General features: G+C 37.5%; 4 protein-coding genes across 5 annotated transcripts; 1 reads left to right on the forward strand and 3 right to left on the reverse strand.

The window, feature by feature from the left end:
* Positions 1 to 186: 186 nt before the first annotated feature.
* On the reverse strand, positions 187 to 2902 carry LOC104748956 (protein OCTOPUS). The gene has a single exon (XM_010470532.2). It carries the CDS (start codon positions 2429 to 2431, stop codon positions 392 to 394), a length of 2040 nt encoding a protein of 679 aa, XP_010468834.2. The 5' UTR covers positions 2432 to 2902; the 3' UTR covers positions 187 to 391.
* A 6461-nt stretch (positions 2903 to 9363) lies between these two features.
* Positions 9364 to 15198, reverse strand: LOC104749018 (uncharacterized). 2 transcript variants are annotated; one of them, XR_015574514.1, is made up of 19 exons: positions 14954 to 15198; positions 14629 to 14847; positions 14393 to 14501; positions 13938 to 14297; positions 13796 to 13851; positions 13257 to 13497; positions 13119 to 13174; positions 12735 to 12984; positions 12460 to 12623; positions 12225 to 12367; positions 12048 to 12146; positions 11799 to 11934; positions 11586 to 11672; positions 11347 to 11508; positions 10799 to 11128; positions 10505 to 10636; positions 10225 to 10408; positions 9936 to 10139; positions 9364 to 9764 (listed from the first exon to the last, which is right to left on the reverse strand). XR_015574514.1 is itself a non-coding variant. In XM_087478378.1 (19 exons), the coding sequence occupies exons 1-19, from the start codon at positions 14996 to 14998 to the stop codon at positions 9465 to 9467; spliced, it is 3315 nt and encodes a 1104-aa protein (XP_087334504.1). In that variant the 5' UTR covers positions 14999 to 15198; the 3' UTR covers positions 9364 to 9464. The 2 variants fall into 2 exon arrangements, 1 of the variants encoding a protein (XP_087334504.1); XM_087478378.1 differs by having other exon boundaries at positions 10505 to 10674.
* A 311-nt stretch (positions 15199 to 15509) lies between these two features.
* Positions 15510 to 15965, forward strand: LOC104749104 (uncharacterized). Its single transcript, XM_010470711.3, has one exon. The coding sequence runs from the start codon at positions 15510 to 15512 to the stop codon at positions 15846 to 15848; it is 339 nt and encodes a 112-aa protein (XP_010469013.1). The 3' UTR covers positions 15849 to 15965.
* Positions 15966 to 15975: 10 nt separating this feature from the next.
* Positions 15976 to 21269, reverse strand: LOC104749190 (protein DEFECTIVE IN EXINE FORMATION 1). The gene is made up of 13 exons (XM_010470811.3): positions 20713 to 21269; positions 20444 to 20554; positions 20246 to 20328; positions 20001 to 20118; positions 19742 to 19905; positions 18686 to 19359; positions 18535 to 18605; positions 18120 to 18376; positions 17585 to 17766; positions 17099 to 17382; positions 16888 to 17005; positions 16604 to 16786; positions 15976 to 16528 (listed from the first exon to the last, which is right to left on the reverse strand). Exons 1-13 carry the CDS (start codon positions 20841 to 20843, stop codon positions 16211 to 16213), a joined length of 2694 nt encoding a protein of 897 aa, XP_010469113.2. The 5' UTR covers positions 20844 to 21269; the 3' UTR covers positions 15976 to 16210.
* Between the last annotated feature and the right edge of the window lie 256 nt (positions 21270 to 21525).

Consider the following 21525-nt stretch of genomic DNA (forward strand, 5'->3'; position numbering starts at 1 on the left):
TGAATTCGAAACTTTCCTTAGCATTTTCGAACTCTTGCTATTATTCTCTTTCAAGTTCTGAACTCGAAACTTTATGGTTTTCATTATTAATGCTATTATTTTTCTTCAGTAATTCTAAAATGGATGCCATACAAAAAAAATCTGTGTGTTTGTTGTCAATTTTACGTATGTAGAACCAATAATAGCTGGTTAAAGGCGGTTTATTCCGGTTAAAATAGACAATGTCAACAAGTGATTCGTTTGAAAATGCCTCCCCCCCCCCCTCTTAACATAAAAAAAAAAGTAAACCAATTGCACCAAAATTAAACCCAACCCAACGAGAAAATAACAAAGGTTCAGACTGCATAGAGCTAAACCCCTAAACCATCCAATGAACAATTTGTTGATCCAATCAGTACAGCCTCATTACACTCCTCGCTATTGAATGCCCGTGACTATTCGCCCACCCTCCGCCACCACCACCGCCGCCACCTGCACCGCTCACTCTCCGGCTACCTTTCATAGTTGGCAAGTAAAACTTCAACATTCCGTTTTCCCCATTCTTAGGTGAGTACCTTGAACTCTTATTCCTATCCAACCCATGGACTTTCCTCTGTGATCCCCCACCGGTACTCCTCCAGCTCACATTGCTATTACTCCTCACCATCCTCGGCCCTCCACCTCCATTCCTCAGCTCCGGCCATGACTCCGACAACGATCTCTCCACCATTCCACCGTTTAATCTCCTATACCTATCCTCTTCCTCTTCTTCTTCCTCATACTTGTTAACACTCTTCCTGTAAATAAGTCCTAAGATGCTCCATTTCCCCCACCTCCTCGACTTCTTGTTACTATTATCGTTACTATTTACTTTCCTCTCGCCGCCCATCATCGCCGGTTCCCGGAAAAACCCGTTATCCGTGTTCTCCACGGCATAGTTATTATCTCTCATTGATCCTCCTGAGTAAGCATCTATTGATATAGCCGACGACACTGAAAGCTTTGGCTCGTCCATATCAGCCACAACCGCTGCAGCCGTTTTCCTCATAGAGCTTGATGACCTGTCGAGACTCTTCCGCCTCCGTGACGATGAGTCAGTGTAGTAGTCTCGGGTTTGGATTGACCCGCCCGGGATTACAACCGGGTCGGACACTCCGTTAGCTTGATTAACCACCGGCAGCGGCGGTTCTTCCACCGGAAACTGCATATCCGCTCGGGCTACGTGGCGGTGCACCGGCGGCGGCGCATCTTCCACCACCGAGAGCATCGACGGCGGAGGAGGAGCTCTCGCGGCGGGAGGAAACGCTGTCCGTCCGATCAAAGACCCGTCCCAAGAAGCTCTCGGCTCGTCGAACGAGTAACGAGGGTCATCAAGCGAGATCCTACCGATGTCAACGGAGAATCTTCCGGCGTCAAGAGAGAATCTTCCGGCGTCGAGGGAGAATCTAGGATCTGTATCGCACGATCTCCGGCCGAATCCATAATCAGCGATCTCCGACTGAGTATCACGGAGCTGTCTCCCAATCGGTTTCTCCACCGGTAATCTAGCTGATCCCGGCCTATGGTCGCCGCCGTTGCGCCGCTTCTTCATCTTTTGATTCTGTCTCCATTTCTGAAGCTTCTTGCTAAAAACAGAGGCCGCCGACCAAAAGCTCCGTCGCACCGATGGCTTCTTGGTTTGAGAATCAAGATCTATGTAATCCTTAATCGGCTTCAGCTCCTCTTCTCTTATAGCTTCCGTTACCACAACGACCTCTTCGATCTCTTCAACAATTTCGTTGCTTTGTTCTCTAATTAGTTCGCCGGAATCATTAAGAATCTCAAAGTCTCCAGCTTCGACGTAGTCCTCCTCTTCCTCTTCGACGTCGTCGTCGCTTTCAGCTTCTCCTTCATCGTTAACCTCTAAAACAGGCTCCGCAACGCTAGATTTCCTCGGCTCGACTTCAACATCATTGCCGCCGGAGACAGAGGTTAGAAGGTTTGGTTGCTCGTCTTGGCTAAACAAGTTCCAAAGAGAGCTACGGACGTCACAAGACCTACGTTGTGGCTCAAACACTCCTGAGAACCCTTCGTTGATTTTAGACGCTGAGAAAGATTTAGTACGACGGAGCTCAGGGAAGAATCCGGGTTTAACCCGGCCGTTTCCGCTGTTGTTTACACCGCCTACTCCGCTGTTACCGGAAGGCTTGAAAAAAGCCTTGAGAGCCGCAGCGGAGATGGTGGGAGGTTTCCGAGAAGAAGATGAGGAGGAGGCAGCGCCATTGTTGCTCTGATCTAAGACGGAGAGACGCTCACAGAGACAAGAAGGGCAGAAACCGGTGAAACGCTCTTCTGGGTGACGGTCGCAAGAGGTAGAGAGACGGTGAGGCTGTGGAGGTTGTGGAGGCGGAGCTAAAGCAGCTGCTGCTGATGATGCGGCGACGGAGACTGGTGGGTCAGTAGGTGGATTCATGACGGGAAATAATGGTTGTTATGGATTCTCTCCCTCTTGCTCATAGCTATATCGTCATCACTGTCTCTGGTCTTGGCTTATAGAGAGAGAGAGAGAGAGAGAGAGATTGGGGGAAGTATTGTCTCTGAAACTTGGTCTTGTTCCAACGGTAATTGAAAGAGAAAGGAGATTGAAGAGAAACAACAAAACTAAAGAATTATTATCAAAGCAGAGAAAGAACCAAAAACCAAAATAAAATAAATCAGTTTTTTCGAATAATAATAGTATAATGTTTTTAGTAGTTAGTATATGGTTTTAGCGTGTTTAATGTACGGTTATCTATAAATTTTGTCCAGCTTTATTGATGATATAAGCCAAGATCTTAATTTTTGTTGTTACTTTTATTTCAGACAAAAAAACATATTAAACCTTTACACTTATCAAACATTTTGCTTTTTTTTTTTTTCTTTTTCTTTGCTAATTACATGTTTCTTCCAAAACAAGTGGATGGATAAGAGCTAAATGGAGAGATAATGAAATGTCGTAATTGACCTGATATTCTTCTAATTTTTGTTTTGTCTCATGTAGTCATGTAATGTGTAATAATATTAATGATAAACCCGTCACTTGTTGGGTCGGTAGCAAAGTGGATATTTTTTTGCTTGCTTTGTCAAAAAAGCAAAATTTTAACTCGAAAAGAAAATCAAAATTTTCACACTGCTTTAGGACAAAATTTCAAAAAGGAAACACATGGTTTAGTTTTAATTTAAATCAATAATGATGACTCTAACGTTGATTCAACCAACGATACCAAAAACATTATGAAACATATATATATATATATATAATATATATATACCATACATATTCGTGTGTAAAAATGACAGTGGTGCGAGGCTCTCCGGTTTTGTATACAGTGCTACGGTAATGATCATTTGTCAATTATCGCATCAATCATATATGAAAATTACTGCTTTAATCAAAAACCACCACAGTTACAAATTTAGAGAGCCTCTCTCTCTCTCTCGATAGTTTAAAACCCCAAAAGAGAAAAAAGAAGATTCGGACAATACGATACGATACGAGAGAGAGCCTAGAAGAAAAGAAAAAGCAAAAATCACACTCCTAATTTCTTGTCTCTGTGACACTCGCTTCTTTCGCTTTCTCTCTTCTTCCTTTTTCCTTTTTCTCTCTTTTCTCTTTTTCCTTTATTATTTTTTCTTTTTTCTCTAAACATTATTTTGCAAATCAATCGTCTCGATATTCGTAGGAATATATTAAAACGAGAGAGAGATAGAGATATAGAGGTTGAAAATTAAGACCAGAAACTATAGTAACAAAATCAATAAATCTCAAAAAACAATGTTTTCGCTATTATATTACTTGCTAGAAGAAGCATTTGATATCCAAGAACAAAAACAAATTATGAGAAAATTATTCAATTTGAGTAGTTTTCGTTATCAAATACTGTATTATTTATTTGTGTGCTTCTTTTTAGCGATGCATTCTTTACCTTTTTATTTCTATTTTTTTTTGTTGCTTTATCTGATCAAATTTGTCTTGGCTTTTCTTTTTGTTTCTTTTCTTTCTCTGTTCTCTCCATTGATTTCTTTTAAGAATCTATGTATTCTCTACTGTTGGACGTGGTTGCATATATAGTATGTAATACAAATTTTTGAAATTTGATGTTTAATTGGACTGTGGAACTATATATTTTGATTTTGATATATTCTGTCCTGAACTGAGATAGTACGTACGGTCTTCGAATGTCTCTAGCATGGGAAGCACATCTTGTCCTTCATCTATACGCCGTCGTTTTCCATCGTTTTATGGGTTCATTTTTGTTTTCCTATACTATACCATCATCGTACGATATACTAATATATATACAAACGCCGTCGTTTTCCATCGTTTTATGGGTTCATTTTTGTTTTCCTATACTATACCATCATCGTACGATATACTAATATATATACCATTGTATTTTAATAATAGTTTGGTTACAATCTTACGTTTTTGAGATATATAAGGATGTCTTGCTATTTGTGTGTATATTATATGTATTCCCGGACGTGTGTGTGAGGGGTAAGTAATAAGAATCTTCCAACTAGTTCCCACGTAAGTATTATTATTCTTCATCATTGGTTGGTTCATTTGTTGTATGTATTATTATTACTAAAGGTATACTTTCGTAGTTAAATCGTAAGCATGGACTTCTGTTTTTTTTTTAAGGTCAAACCGTAAATATATCTTCTTCTTTTTTTGTCTGTTACGTTTAAATAATTATTTTTAGGTCGTGTGTTGCGTGACGCACTGACGTTCATTGCTGCCTCGTAGCCCCATGAAACCTCTCTCACGCAATCAATGCCATCAATGTGGGTGTTTATTAATACTGAATTTTACTATTATTACTACTAACTCACGTCTTTTCACTTACTTCTTTCTCGTTTATAATTCTGTATAGTAAATTTTGTAATATTTGCAAGAAAACTGATTCTCTATGTTAATAAATTTAATGATACTATTAACGATAGAGAAAATGAATACTTGTAATTAACGATAGGAACAAATTCATAACAAAGCCAAAATGTGAAAATAATACAAGCGCATAACAAAGGTTGGTAAAACATTTGGATAGTTATGATTAGTAATAACTGGATGAGGACCCACACGATGTACGGGTTTAAAATTTTATAAATGAAATTAAATTTATTAAAAATTTTGTTGTATATTATATATAAATTTTATTTTTGTTATAATACACTGATTTATATCCATTTATAAATATTTTATGTATGTTACTATTAAAAGTATATTTTTATACCTAAATGTATTCTTGTATGTTACAAAAATATTCTTTATCACTATCTAGAAACTGTCTATATAAATACATTAAGCCAAATATATTACTTTCACTTCTACATACTTTTTTAATTACTAAATTTGTTGGCTCAAAAAACATTTTGAATAAAAGATATATTACATAATATACTAATCAATGATGTATCATCACAATAATGTATGACCACCATGGAGAAAACATCAGCTCCGCCTTCATCTCTTATGGAGAGAACCTTGTGTCCAACCTCCTCCACCATGGAGAGAACTTTGGCTCCGTCTTTCTCCCTTATAGAGATAACCTTGCGTCCATCCTCCCTTGCGGAGATAACTTTGTGTCCAACCTTCTCTACTATAGGGAGAACCTCGGCTCTGCCCTCCTCCTATGTGGAAAAAATATGTTCACGTCTTTTTGCTATCTCAAAAAGGCTTGTTCCGACAACCAATGAAAGTAAAAACAATTTTCTAACTTCACAAAAAAATCTTTTGATAGTAATTAATGTTAAATTTCCGAATGTATTCGTCATAGTAACTATGCCAAAGTGAAAGTAAAATAGTTGGCTTAATGTGTTTAAAGATAACATTATATACTAATCAATGATGTATCATGACAATAATGTATGATTGTCATGGAAAAAACATCGGCTCTGCCCTCATCCCTTATGGAGAGAACCTTGCGTCCAACTTTCTCCATCATTGAGAGAACCTTGACTCTGTCTCTCTCCCTTGGAGAGATAACCTTGCGTCCAACCTCTTCCACCTTCCTTTGTTGGTAGATAACCTTGTGTCCAACCTTCTCCACCATAGAGAGAACCTCGGCTCTGCCCTCTTCCTGTGTGGAGAGAAAATGTTCACGTCTTTTTGCTATCTCAAAATAGCTTGCTCCGACGACCAATAAACGTCAAAACCTTTTTCAATCGTCACAAAATCTTTTGATAGTAACTAATGCTAAATTTCTCAATGTATTCGTGGAAATGTCTTTGACACAACATGATGTAGTCTCTGTCTCTGTAACGCTTCAACCGCCACATTGTTTAGTGAGCCCATATCTATCTCAGTCCATGAACCCACCTTCCCAAGTGGGCCCTACATCTATTCTCGGCTTGTGGACCAACTCATATTCGATGGCCGCTTTGTTACGTCTAGAAGTCATTAGAAACTTGATTACCGACCTTACAAATCAACAAATGATATTTTCTTGTGTTTTGTCCTCACTCGCACAATTTCGACAATCACTTCCAGAAAGGTCACCCATCATGAAGTTCTCTCAAGACCCTTGACTGAAAAAATAAGTGCATGTTGGTGACGTATGTGGCTAAATCAATTCTTTTAAACATTTCCGCAAATCAGGGTGTCAGAGTCTTTGAGCTCCTATGGATCTATCAACAACGATTTATTTTCTTCCAATCTATCTATCTATGTTTGTTGTACGCTTATGTTTGATTAGCCTATTTTATCAATTCATTAGGTTGATGAGCTTCTATTCGTTATCTCCCTTTGGGATTGAATGAATAATGGTAACAACTATGTTTGCAAAAAAAAAAAAAGATTTATGACCAAACAATCAAGGTTGAGAAACTGAAAAAAAATTAATTTGGCATAATTAAAGAAATAATAGAAAATTATAAGCATGTTAATATATGTATCCCAAATCATTCAAAGATTAAAATACAAATTAAAACAATCTAAAAATACTACAAGAAATTTTAAAATACAGTATTAAAAAAAGAAGACTCATATATTGATCTTTTTTTTTTGTCAACATATTAATCTTACCTATTCCCAACTGAAATAGGAGAAAGTAGTAAAAAAATTTAGTTTAAGAAAATAAGAAAAATTACCTTCCCATTAAAATATATTCCCAATTAAACAAAGTTAAAAGCAATGTTTTTGAATAAATTATTTAAATATGATTCGATCTTTGATTATATAGAAGTGAGTACAAAAATTAGAATAAATAATTAAAAATATATTTTCCTTAATTAAAAGTATATGAGGCGAACTTTGTTTTGTTTCTAAATTCTGAAATTTTTTATAATTATATTTTTACTTTATTAATATTTTTAAAAACAAAATATTTTATTTTTGTTGTAATCAAATTCTTCCTATTAAATATTTACATATGTCAAAATCTCAGACTACTTGACACATGTCAAAATCTTATTAATGACTAACTTTCAAAACCCAACTTTATATAATAAGATAGTGCCATTTAAAAAAAACATAATAATTATTACAAAGCTATATAATATATTATCTTTAGACTGTGGGCATTTAATCATGGATTAAAGATCATGATTGATTTTTTTTTTTTTATGGGTATTATTAATGGAATGAAGAAAAAAACATGGAAAAAAGACTTTGATGTTAAAAAGAAAAAGAAGTTAAGGTAAGTTCACTCAAACCATTTTATCTGTATTCAAACTAGTCATTAAGTCCACTAAACAAAACAAAAAGAGGAGACCCGCGCATGCTTGCAGATAACCCAATTATTCCCCAAGTGAGAACAAACCCTCAAAGGCTCAAACACTTGAGAGATACAAAGATACTTGAACTTTCTTGATTCACCTTACTTAATTTATCTCTCAGAAACCAGATTAATTTAAGGCCACTACAAATTTCTCTCTGATATTATATTAACAAAGATATATAAATCTTCAACATTATTTGTCTATCATTTTTATTCAGTTGTTCTTTTATTTATTGTGATAGAAATTATGAAAAACATTGGATCAAAGGTAAAGGAAAAAAAAGAGACATATAATCATTACGAGAGAAATAATGAGTTGGAAAAGGACAATCAAATATGAACCTTTTTGGCCCACAACATTCGACAACTCACAGAAATCAAAGGCTTTTTGGTTTTCCCAATTTATCAAGAAGAAAAAAAAACAACCCAACTTATTATTTTTCACTTTAAAATGAAAAAATGAATGGGAAAAGATTTAATATTTTACATAAAAGCCTCTATTTTGGACCCAACATGCTTGTGTATGTCATTCTATTCACATTTATGAAAGTCTCTTTAGTTCCTTTCTTACTCAGATACTCTCCTTAACTAATAAGTGTCCGTGTACTGTATCTCGTGTAGTAGTTTCTAATGTACACTACATTCGTATTAATCGTTTGTGCGGTAGTATTAAACACGTGATACGTTAGTGTCCTTTACAACTAACACATATTTTGAGTTTAAACCTAGTAATCAACCATAAAGGAGTATATTTTTTTTTTTTAAAACAGAATTATTAACTAATGAAAGATAGAATAGATGAGAAAGAGACATAAGAGAAGGAGGGAGCTAAACATATACTTTGAGATTTGTTTGTTACTAGAATTTAATTTTTTTTTTTTTTTAAAAGAGTGAGGAATCCCAATAAAGGAGGGAGCTGTTTTTTTTTTAGGCATGTTACTAAAGCAAGACATAAAAGCACTCAAAACAGGACAAATTTCTAGGCTTTGCTTTATTACATTTCTTTCTTCTTTTTGTGTGAACTATAGTGTTTTTTTAGATGTGTATAGTTATGTAGTATATGTATATATTGTAAAGATGATATTCGATTCCAAGATTATATAAGAAAACGATTAACTTAACATTTGACACATGAATCTTTTTTTATTCATGTTTGTTCCTCTCTCAAAATTAAGATGGGTTTTCAGAGTTGATCCAATATATCACCGCATATATGGAAAAAGAAGAATATTATCGTATATAGGTTTAGTACTGAATATGTAAAATATATTACTATCATAAAACAAGTCTATTATTAACTGAGTACCTGACCTAAAAGAAAAAAAAAAGTCTATTATTAATCGCCATGAAAATCAGCAGCTATAGTAGTAGTAGTAGTTCTCAAAGGAAGAGAGATACGAAAAAGGCATTGTTGAAACACTACTTTGGTGGATATCTTTACATTACTTTGCTGGATCCGTTTTTTGTAGATAACTGACTCGTATCGATCTTGAAACTTACAAGAACATACAAGTTAAATAACTAAGAAAATAATTACTTTATCAGAAAAGTAGTTTATACATTCAATGGGTTAACGTATGTACAATTATATGGAGTCTGAAATGATTTGAAAAGCAAACCAGTCAATGTAATTAGGACGAGCAACAGACAACAATCTATTATTTATTCAATTTTTGTATGGTTAAGTAACTGATAACTGTACAGAGGAGTTTTGATATAGTCTTTCTTTTTACTAACTGATTCGAACTAATTGGAGACAATTCTATCGCTGTTTCTATTTTCTTGCTCAAGCATTATCTTGGCAACAACTTCATTAACTTTATGAAACATTTCTGGGATCATCAAAGCTGCTTCATCAAACAACTGGGCTCTGAGTTCACCTGAGATTTGATCTCGAGGAGAAGCTTCAGACAATTCCGACATTGACTGGACAAAAACTCCAGCAGCAGCGTTTAAACCGTGTAGTGCTTGACGGCAAGAAGTTATCATTTCTTGAAGTGAATCGTCTGCAAGTGTATCATTGAATACTTCTGAAGAGGTCTTTTCCTGTGACATAACAAAACCACTGATTACATAAAACGTAACATTGAAACCACTTAACTACTATACACGAACATAATGTTGGCCTATAAATATATATAACTGTGTCTGTTTAAATCTGTGCTGTGTAATGTATAAGTGAGTTGATATTTTAGCAAAAATATGACTTGGTGAAACCTGTTCAGGATGGTCTTCTGAACTATGTGAAGATTGATCATTCACCGTATCAAGAGGGAGATGTTCTTGGATCGACCTCAAAGTCTTGTACCCTGATTTTTGGGAGGGCGTATGCATAAATTGTTTGGTTCCGCCAATGTAGTCTCTTCTTAGGAAAAACTGGGAAGAATATCTTCTTTGCTGCAATGATTTTTCGGCACCAACCTATGGTTAAGGAAAAAAAATTGGCCATTAAAATTTCTCTTGGTAACCTAAAACATGTCGAAGCAATAGGGACGAGAGCTCTTACCTCTTCTATCATTGACAAATTGTTATCAAACTGCTTGAGCATGTCCCCCTGCTCGGCAGAATGTTTGGTGAAGAAATTTTCAGGTTTCTGTTGTTTAATGAAAGATGCTTGGATGTTTGGAGAATTCAGAAGATCCAAACACACGTTGTAGATAGTGTTCCAACGGGTTTTTTCTTTCCTATGGCTGTTGAGAAGCAAAATTAAAACAATCAGTGTGGTTCTCATAAAAGCAGACAGAGTGATAAAGAGAAGAACTGCAGTAATGAAGAAAGCTTCTTACCTAGGAGCATCTCCTTGACCCACTGAAGTTTCAGTGTCGCTAGAGCTTTTGGATAGGCTTCCAAGGCATAATTTTTCGGTTTTTGAACCTTGCTTGGGAGTTTGGCATTCAACAGAAGAGCTTTCTTCAGCACTGTGAACAGTATTTGTCAGACTTTTATCTTCATGTTTCTGATGTGGAGGCAATAAAGACACACAATATCAGAAGAACTGAAAGCCTTTAGCTGAAATTTTGGGTCTAGAAAAAGCATTTTCTAATGATTCCCAGAAAGCATGCAACTTTTTGGGCTTGTACCTGGTTTGAAATAGACTTCTGACAAGTGGTAGCAATATCAGATGTTTCCACATAAACTTGAGCCCACTTAGGAAGTCGAGAAACGCTGAACTTAAATGAGGATGTCCATGGAGAGCGTAGCTGCACCTGATCTGCGTTTTCTTCTACTGGCTTATAGTTTGCAGAAGATGATGCATCTTTTGGATTGTCTTCCTCCAAATCAACTACAATTTGCTTGAACTTTTCGAGTTGGACCACAGTCAACCTGCCATTTTCATTTACTGCCCGTATAATACGTGTAGCCATTCGCAAAGGAAGTTTCCAGACAAATATACAGCCGTCACTTGCAACCTGACAATAAACATCAAAGAAAAGTTAAAAGAAAAGTTTCTCTCAGTTTTTCGCTTTCATTTGAGGCATACCAAGAAAGATAGATCCAGGTTTTCGAGCATAATAGGCTCTTTTGTGGAAATTCAATTCAATAGGAATGAGACATTGATCTTGACTTCATCCATAAGCCAAGGTTATTACAGTTGTAAGTAACAGAAAACTACAATTCAGAAACTTACTGAAATGATATGTTTGCAATCAGGTAGGAAAATAACACCAGTCACTGGTTCACTATGTCCTGTGGCCTGAGCAACCAGCTCTCCAGTGACAAAATCCACAAAGAAGATTGTCCTGTTAGAGTAAGAGCATACCAAGTAGTTGCAACTTGGGTCCAAAATGACCTGTGAAAGAGATCTTATTGTCAGCACTAGAACATCAAACAATGTTGAAGTCTAGTCAAAATGTTTGTTCAATGCACCTTTATGGGATCTCCATGGTCTCGGTCTTGCTTGAATGATCTGACAAGCTTTCCACTTTCCATGTCAAATATGTTTATCTTCTTATCCTGCAATCATGAGATATAACATCAGACTCCTTGTATGTTTAAACAGATGTTGGTGTACGAGTAATTGACTCAATGTGCTCGAGATAAGGTGGTAATATATTAATGTTCACCGAAAGGTACCAATACCTGTCCCACTGTGACAACAAGTCTTGATGTTGGATCTACAGCCACATCAGAGATGGTTCCCTGAGAGAGAGTTCGAGGAAGAGAAGGTGAAAGACGAACACTACTTGCTTTTCTGACAACGTCAAACAGCTGCAACCTGCAACAATATCAAAGATTATCTCATAAATTTCTCTAAAGTAAATATGCGGATGTAAAAAAAAAAAGAGTAAATATGCAAGTTTCGTGGTCTTGCAGCACATAAAACATTACCTATCTGCACCAGAAGTTATAATTTTCCGGCCATTACATGCGAATTTAACAGAAGTTACAGCAGCTGAACTACAAACACTCCCAACGGGATCAAAGTTCCTGACAACAAGAACATATAAGTTCGTATGGCCCTTGTTAGGGAAATCAAAAGACCATAACAAAGTTGTTCTTTAACACCTTTTGACATCATAAAGGTGGATTGCTCGGCCCTTTCCACCAGAAGCAAGCAAGAAATCGCTGCTTGAGGCATTTTCAGAATCAGCGTCTTCCATTCCAGGAAAGCTGAAGCTCAATGACTGAATTTCTGCTTCATGAGCATCCTGCAAGATGGTTATCAATAAGAGGCTTAGGAATATGATGTCTTGAAACCAACCACTGAAGACTAATATTGAACAACGGTGACTAATATTACCGTAAAGCATGTATATTCTGATTCTTGTAGATCATATATATGAAGATTCCCTCCACAGTCACCAGCTGCTAAGTACTTTCCATCTTCACTTACTGCCAGTGCTCGGAAACCAAATTTGCTACCACATGTCTCAAGGAGATCACGTTCAAAAATTCCAGCGCTAGCTGCATTATAATAAAAATAATGAGTGAAAATGACTAATTGAAAACAAATATGAACAGAAATATACTACAAACACTAATTTGTTTCAAATTCCGAGCGTATGTTACAATTACCTAAATGCATAATCCCTTGTGTTGAAGATTCTGAGGGATTGCTGCTTGCATTAGCTTCTAACGGATCCACTTGGAAAGCAAGATCCCACAACCTGATGGTTCCATCTTCAGAACATGTAGTGAAAGAAACCCCTTCACTGCATCCCCTAGCTACACATGCAGCTGTTGGACTGTGCATATTTCCACAAGAGAGGTTTTTTATATCCCAAATTCCGGCAGAATGTGATACCATCATCGAGCACCTAGTAGGCTGGAATAAGGAAGAAACGTTTCACCATATGCAGTTGGTGCTCTAAGCTTCAACAGGAAACTTCAGAAGTAACATTGGCGCCAGTAAGAACTTCAAAATCAACTAAATATCTACAGAAATACGTTTACAAGTACCTTGTTCACATCATTCACATCCCAAACATAGAGACTACGATCCCCATAGATGACAACTGTGAAGCCAAAATACTACCTTTTGTCAGAAGGAAATTAGAAAAGCAACGTACTGCTATTATAAGATTCTTCTACACTCACTGAGCTTATCTGCGGTAGAAAACTGACAAGCAACTGCGTCCGGGAAGATAACATGCGGAGACTCTACATTTTCGAGTTCTTCTGAATGAGACTGATTATCAATGGTGCTGCTTTTAGCATCTGAAAATTGTATTTTTCCAGCATAATCTAAAGTTTCAGGCTTAAATAGCTGGACCATTCCCTTGCTGCAAGCGCAGGCTATCAATCGACTGGATGCAGATAGAGCAAAACATTTTTCAACCTGACAGTTCATTGCAAGCCAATAAAATAAGTTGTTATGAAAAAAAGAAAAGCTCGAAAGCTTTGGATATGAATGTTCCACAAGCTAACATGAAAACTTATTCATGTCTGTCCACCTAGAGTCAACGCATACAAGTTAACCAAACTTATTGCCTAGGCTCACAAGGAAGATACAGTCAATGCGTCTGGGCTATGGGAAATGATTGTTTTGCATGTCTACATGATGGGGCTAAGCATTGTGTGATCCACTCATGGTATCTAGATTAACAACAAAAAAGAATGAAATGAAGTTGTTGTACCTTCAGGTCCACCGACTCCTTGATTAACATCCCATAACTCATGAGCATTAGAACACCTACAGAACACAATAAATTTACTACTTTTCATTCGAACGAGTATAAAAAAACTCATATTAACAGTTATAAGTGTTTTAGCGTTTACCTGCTTCTGTGAGAGCGTATAGTGAAATAATATCTTCAGTTTGTTCGTCACTGCCACTAGATTTCACTCTGTTGGGTGATATCACTGATACAAATGAGTTTCCGTTTTGGAAAACATCATCAGTTGGCTTTCCATGATAGACCAAAGATCCAACTTTACTTGAACGTGTCCTCTGAAAAGAACCCACTGTCCAGTACTTCAAGTGCTTGTTCCCGGAAGTAACAATGAATTTCTCATTGGATGAGAATGTCACAGACGTTATCTCAGAGCAATTAGAACTGGCTTTGATCTTCACCACTAAGATACTTTTGCGCCAGTCCCAAAGATATATATATGCTCCAACACTCACCAAATATTCCCCTTAAGACCAAAGCAAGGAAAAATGCACAAAACAGAAATGAATAAGAACCTTAAAAAGACGGTTCAAGCAACAAAAAGGAGAAATAAAAACTAACCATTTGGTGAGAAGGAAAGACAGTGAGCTCCATAAAGATGGCCTTTCAACTCCGAGACAAGTCCCAAAGTCTCACAATCCCAAATCATGACTGCAGAGAGATTCGGAGACTGAGGAAAGATCAAATCAAAAAACCAGAAAACCAAATCACGATACATAAAAGACAACATAATCTACATAAATGCATTGATCTTTAAAACTAGATCTATACGCAAATGGAAACAAAATCATTATTACCTCTCCAGCAGCAACGAACCGCCCATTCTGGGAAACAGCCACACAACTCAAAGGCTTAGGCATACGATGAGATACAACAAGGTGAGATTGAGTGCAGGAATCAACATCGTAGACCACCACAACGCATCCAGCCAAGTAAACACATTTGGAGCTGCAAGTAACAGAGGCCAATCCATTGGCGTTCTTTGTAGTCAAACCGATGATCTCTTGCAGAATCAGCTGGAAGAAAGCAGACCAAAACAAAACCCCAATTAAAAAAAAAACAGAAATCAAATACATTTGCCTCGAGATTTGGGTGAGAGCAAGTGATTGATAAATATGGTACCTTCGTGGATGAACAAGGCTTCTTTAATTTCTGATTCAGCTTCATTCCGATTAGGGGAAAAAAACCCTAAATTTCTGAGGGATTTGGTATCGGAAACCCTAGCGCGAGAGAAAGAGAGAGAGAGAGTGATTTTGGGGATTTTTCTGAGTGATGGGATTGTCGTTACTGTGTAGGAGGGAAACAATTTGTAAACCATTGATTTTAAAAATCAAATTAATTTCTTCCGTTATATCACCGTTAATTTCACCTTAAAAACTTGTTTCTCCTTCTAATAAACTCTTTTTGTCGAGATTAAATTGAAATTGGGCCCAAAATATACTTAAAAAGCCCGGTATAATGTGGGCTTTGAAGGCTCGAGAGAATATGGTTTTTAATCATTTGTTTAATTATTTTCATTTTGCTTCAACTATAAAAATCTTTGTTCGTTGTTTCTTCGTCATCTCTCTCTCTCTCTCTCGCTTTCACATTCACAAACGAAACCCAGAAGAAGAAAAAAACTCGAGAGATCATCAAAAAATCGAAAAATTTAGGGATTTTGATTGAGAGGAAAAAAAATATGAATTTCAGAAGCTTTGAGGAGTTCTGGCCTTTCTACGTGATGCAGCACTCGAATCCATCAACGAGGCGATGGCACTTCATAGGTATAATCGCGAGCCTCGTGGCTTTGTTGTGTTCGGTTTTGATCAGCTGGTGGTTCGTTGCTCTCGTGCCTCTCTTTGGTTACGGGTTCGCTTGGTACAGCCACTTCTTCGTGGAAGGGAATGTTCCGGCGAGCTTTGGGCATCCGGTTTGGTCTTTTCTCTGCGATCTCAAGATGTTTAGTCTGATGCTCACAGGAAGCATGGAGAGAGAGATGAAGAGACTTGGTAAGAGGCCATTGTTGCAGCTCTCTTGAAGATTGAAGATTTGTTTATGTGTATAAATATATAAATTGTTCTTCATTCTTCCCATTGCCTTCAGCGTTTGGGTTTAGACACTTGCTTAATTACTTTATGGAATCCTTTTTTCCGAATGAACTTGTGTTTGCGAACCATAGATCTTTGTATCTTCTTTAGTTCAAAAATGGACTCTCGACACATTTAAGTAGTGCATTAACTTTATAAAACTCTGAGGAGAGTTGATCTAAAACTAAAAGGCAGAATTACAGATTTTAGAAAGATACAGAACCTGAAAACTCTAGCACGAAATTGTCCCTGGATTCTTTAGATGAGCTCTATGAAGGATGTGTACATCCGGTTTACCAGTTGGTAACTAAGATCATAAGTCTGTATTGCGGGAAAAGGATGGGAGGGGCACCGCTTCTTGAGGCCGTAGAATCACGAGCAGACCAAACATCCCGAGCATCGGGAGGACAAGAAGCCATTTCAGAAGCTTGTAGTAATACATATGGAAAGTTAGTGAGAATTCGTCTGAGAAATGGAGTCCATTCTTATCTACCATCTCCACCATTACAGTTCCTGTTGTTCTCACTCCGACTGTTGGTAGTTTTATCCGGTATTTTCCAGGGCGGTCATAGATCTGGCTCTGTGTTATCCTCCTATCTCCCTGGTAATTGCCTGGAACCAACAGCGTCGTCTGTACATTTGAAAACAGCAAAGTTTAGTTTCAGCAAGAAGCCATTGCCCATCTACTGAGGTTTGAGGAACTTACAGTAACGTTGTAGGGTGCTTGTGAACCAGATGGGTATCTATATTTATCAACGATCTCGATCTCAGCCCAAAAGTTTTTCCCTTCCTCGTCACGGAAACCTCTGGTCGAATGCGTGACAAAAACGCCTTCACGATCATAACGATTGGCCTTATTGTTCCTTCCTTGATCAGTAGATCTCCAAGCCTGATGAAACAAGACTGAAATCAGTAATCTCGCACATTATAAAAAGAATCAAGAAGATGTTGAGCAAGACCCGCTCAACATAGTGTTCGGGTTGATCTTGCCTTAAGGGGATGGTGAGGAGAAGGCGTTGAGAAGCAAAAGACGTTTCCATTCATAGTTGAGACAACGAGATCGAGATCATCTCCACCGTCAACATTATCAGCCAAGACCATACTGTATCTGTAACTCGGAACACCCTGGCGGTCAAAATCCATCGGAAAACCAAACCTACTATAGATATTAATGTGCTGAGAGGAAGCAAAAGAGACTTACGAAGTTTCACCAATATCAACAACGTCAGTACACGAGGTGGGTCCGTCTATGAGATACAGGTAACCGTCAAAGGATGTAGTAACGATGGTGAGGCCCTTCTTCTGCTCACCTCGCTTGTTTAGATCAACAAGAAGAAGTTGGTTCATCACTCTTCCATGAGTTCTGTATGGGTAAGGACGGATTATCGAACCATCCTTTCCACTAAGAACGTATATGTTTCCTGATGATGTAGGAACCACAACGTCTGTGTGCCCGTCACCATCAACATCGCCGATAGAAGGACCCTGCAAGAGAAGATTGGCAGCAATCACTGATTGTGAAGTGATCAATTCAGAGACAGTGTTCATGGTTAAAAAAATTTAGTCTTATTCTGGGACTTAAAACGAAAAGTAACAACACACAGATCTCATGACGATGCTCCTACAACTGGTTCATACATAAGAGATTTCTATATCTGATGAGAATAAACGGTGAGTAATTTTTTACCTGGGGAACAAGACTCTTTAGATGTGCTTCCCAAATTTCCACTCCTTGCGTGGTCCATGCTGCTATATTTCCGTGGGAATCAGTAGTTACAAGTTCAATCTTTCCATCGTCATTTATGTCTGCTGCAACCACTGCCCCTTGAATTTCAGCCATTTCAAGTGGGAATTTTTCTCTGATATTTCCTGCAAAAAGATAACAATTTTAGAATCCAAACAAACATCGGGAAAAACTGCAAGGAAACAGCTACGAATACCCAGTGCAACAAAAATGTGTTGTAAGACGTGTGTATTGTCCTGAATATCATACTTATGAGAATAAACTGGAAGTAAAAAAAAAATCTCTCAATATGAATAGGAATCTAAATATCTAATAAGAGTGAAATGTTTGTCTTGCGGAGAGATGGAATATTCAAACTTAACATACAAATTTTGTAAAGTGTAGGCTTTACTGTGAAAGCTATAGAAGCATTAGCAGGAAACGCAGAATTGTCATCAACGGAAATAAATAAACAGAAGGAAGTAACAAGAGGTCTTACCACGATGATCCATGGCGTAGAACAAGCCAAAGGAAGTTCCGACAAGAATATCCAAGTAACCATCACCATCCAAATCAACAACCGTTGGGGAAGAATAAATATAAGCACGGAAGTTTGATTTATCCGTACTCAGATCTAGCTCTTTGATCCACTTGACTTGTTTAGTTTCCAGATTGAAAACCACAATTGAACTAGCAATATAATTTTTGATGTCAATACCACCAAGCTCTTTTAGATGTTCTGGATTATCATAGTACCTGAAAATTAGCTTATCGTGTCAGCTAACCTATATTCTGCAATGTGAATAAACTAGAAACGCTATTGGGAATATTAAGACCTCATGCATGCAATACTACTTATGATGCTTTTGCATTGACAGATCAGGGAACATTTCGAGCGTGAAAGATGAACTTACTCAGGATCGAAGAAATAGGAAACAGCAATAACCATCTCCTGTACTCCATCTTTGTCTATGTCAGCAATTACCTGATAAAAAGTGATACTGTAAGATCTCTCATGGAAGTAAGAAATCGAAAACAATGGTTTTAGACATAGATGAAACTCACCGGAGTGCACAGTATATGGGCGTCAATATTCACATAATCCTCTGAGTTCTCGTGTTGCCCCTCGACCCATTCCTCATCACCCCACATTTTCTCATCAACATAATCATCATAATCATAGCTGTATTCATCAGGTAGCTCATCATTATCACGCAACAACTCAAACGATGAATCTGCTTCAGCTTCTAAGCCACCATCATTTTCAACTGTGGCCATGCGAATACCCTCAGTGTTGTCTTTATTATCTGAATGGCCGTCCGCAGATTCTTTAGAGCCATTATCTTCCAGAAGTCGCCTCCCACTTTTGGTTACTGTCTCTGTCTCACTACTGTTTCCAGATGTCCCCTGAGTTTCTGAGGAATTATCCTTACTAGTATTTAATTTAATAACAGTTCCATTCTTATCTTCACTAATTTTTCTTTGGTCCACCTCATTGGTGGTTACATTTCCGTTGAGATTTTCTGCAGAGCCAACTGTAGTATCATTTGCTGCCGAATTAGTTGCTCCAGCATCCATGGAGGAATTATGTAGCTCTTGAGTAGGCTTTACGACAGCTTCTGTTTGGTTATTCTCGGGTTTCTTTTGAGCCTCATGAGATGACACGTTAGAATCGCCGCCATGAAATTCTTTGGACATTGAGACTGTAACATTTGGTGTTGTGGTTGTAGCATTCGTTTCTACAGATAGGAGAAGTGAGAGTCACAAAGTAAACATTCATCAAGAATTAAACTGACTCTGCTAATCCATGTATTTTTTCTACCCTCTAAATACTGAAGATACTGATACGCAAGGTTGGGAGCCCCATCAGATCTAAAATTAAGAAAATATATGCAAGATACAAAATATAAAGATTCTTAAGATTAGCTGAGGCAGCTACACCAAGCAAAAACTTAGCTTTACACTTACAACTAACTAAAGCAAACAACCAATCATTAGCAGTTCAGTGTCTCTAAATCTAAAATTTGGAAGAATATAAACTTAACCAAGTGGATCATGTGGAAGATGGGCATAACTTAAGCACAAACAAGAAAACTGATGTAGAAAGTTTAATAAACTTACGATTGGTCAATGACTTCAATAACATAGCATCCTCCACAAGCTCATCATCATGGACATCAGGATGTGAACGGTCAACAGGGTCAGGATTCAGTCCTACATGCCAGTTCTTGTGCACTTTTCTACGTGGCACTTCTAGCTTATCTGACATCAGAAAGCCTGATACCCTGGAAATAAGAAAGTATCATATGCAAACCCCACAAAGTTCCAAGGATCATGATTAAAGATAAAAGTACATCCATCATCTAAGATAAACAATTACCTGAAAAAGAGCACTTCGCCATTGTAAGTAGCCAAAGCAATTTCTCTAACACCATCTTTGTCGATGTCGAATAGAAGAGGACTCGAATGCACATTTGACTGGTGAAAAGCAGGCCAACCTAACATTTTTATGAGAGCATCACTAACCTTTTTCAAAGTCCTCAATAATCTAACAGCATCAGATGAACAAAAACAAGAGAAAATTTTCAGAAAACTAAAGGTAAGAAGATAAGATATATCAAGTACCTGGCATCTTGTCTCCATCAGCTCCTTCAAGAACTTCGAGGTAGTGAACAAAAGATGGAACAACAATGTCAAGCTTTCCATCACTGTAACAAAAACCAAAATCCGGCTTTAAGCAACCAGCACTGATGATCCTCAACCAAAAAGAAAACCAATTCCAGAACGTAAACATCTAATCGTGAGTGAAAAACAAAACCATACCTGTTAATATCAGCAATCAAGGGTGTAGCATAAACGCTAGAAGTGACTTCAGTTTGCCATCGCAGCTCCAATTTCTTCGGGCACTGAGTATTCAACAAAGCATCTTCATCACTGCACAACGAAACGACCCAGAACCAAAAAAAGACTTAAATCGGAGAAACCAAACAGAGAGAGCCATACGAGGAAAGAAACATATCTCCAACAATTCGATCAAATTGGGGCGTTGCATCCTCTACACACGACTGACTCAATATAGATCGAAAACTTACATTTCAGGGTAGCCCAGTTCGTCATCGGTGGGTTTACGCTCTCTGAACTTGTTTTCTCCATAGGAGAGATTCGTTAAGGTAAGACAGAGCAAACAAACCAGCAGACACTGCCGCGCTCGCGATGATTTCATAGGAGCCACACTCTGCGAATACTAATTCTCTTGCACAAATAAAAATAAAAAATCGATTCAGGATCGAAGAACCTGAATCCGATTATGTGGATGAGATTTTGAAGAACCCCAAAAAATTGGGGTTTTGGGAATTGGTATGGGGGAGTGAAAGGGAGAGATCGACAAGGAGAATGAGAGACGAAGCCTCCTGATACTGTGTCTGTCTGTTTGTGTGTGTGGGGAGATCGAACCCGACGAAATCCAATGACGAAGGGAAGAGCAAAACTGCTTGTCGTTTTGATCTAAATAAAACGCATGATAAACAGCTCGCTGTTTAGTTACAAATATGAGAAACGTCAAATCGTTTTTTCTTTTAACTTGGTCTCAGTAGTATTTTAGTGCTATTAAACATATGAATCACTTTAGAAGAGTAAACCACATATCATCAGATATCCCAAACGGAATTTTGATTAATAAATGAAAACCCTAAAAGCTCCTCAAACCCGGGATTCTTTACGCCTTGGAGAGATGCATAGTTCCTTCCTTCTTTCTTCTTACGTACAATGTACACTGTAAAGCATAGAAGAAGCACCCAGGGAATTTGCAAAGAAGTGAAGTAAAAGTGAAATGTCTTTGTCCTTGAACATTCAGCTTTGTTGTGTATTGACAGAAACAAACAGACGTTCGGAGTACGGTCCCCACA

The sequence above is a fragment of the Camelina sativa genome, chromosome 1, assembly GCF_030686135.1.
Source record: "Camelina sativa cultivar CO46 ecotype springtype chromosome 1, ASM3068613v1".
In the NCBI taxonomy this organism is placed as follows: Eukaryota; Viridiplantae; Streptophyta; class Magnoliopsida; order Brassicales; family Brassicaceae; genus Camelina; species Camelina sativa.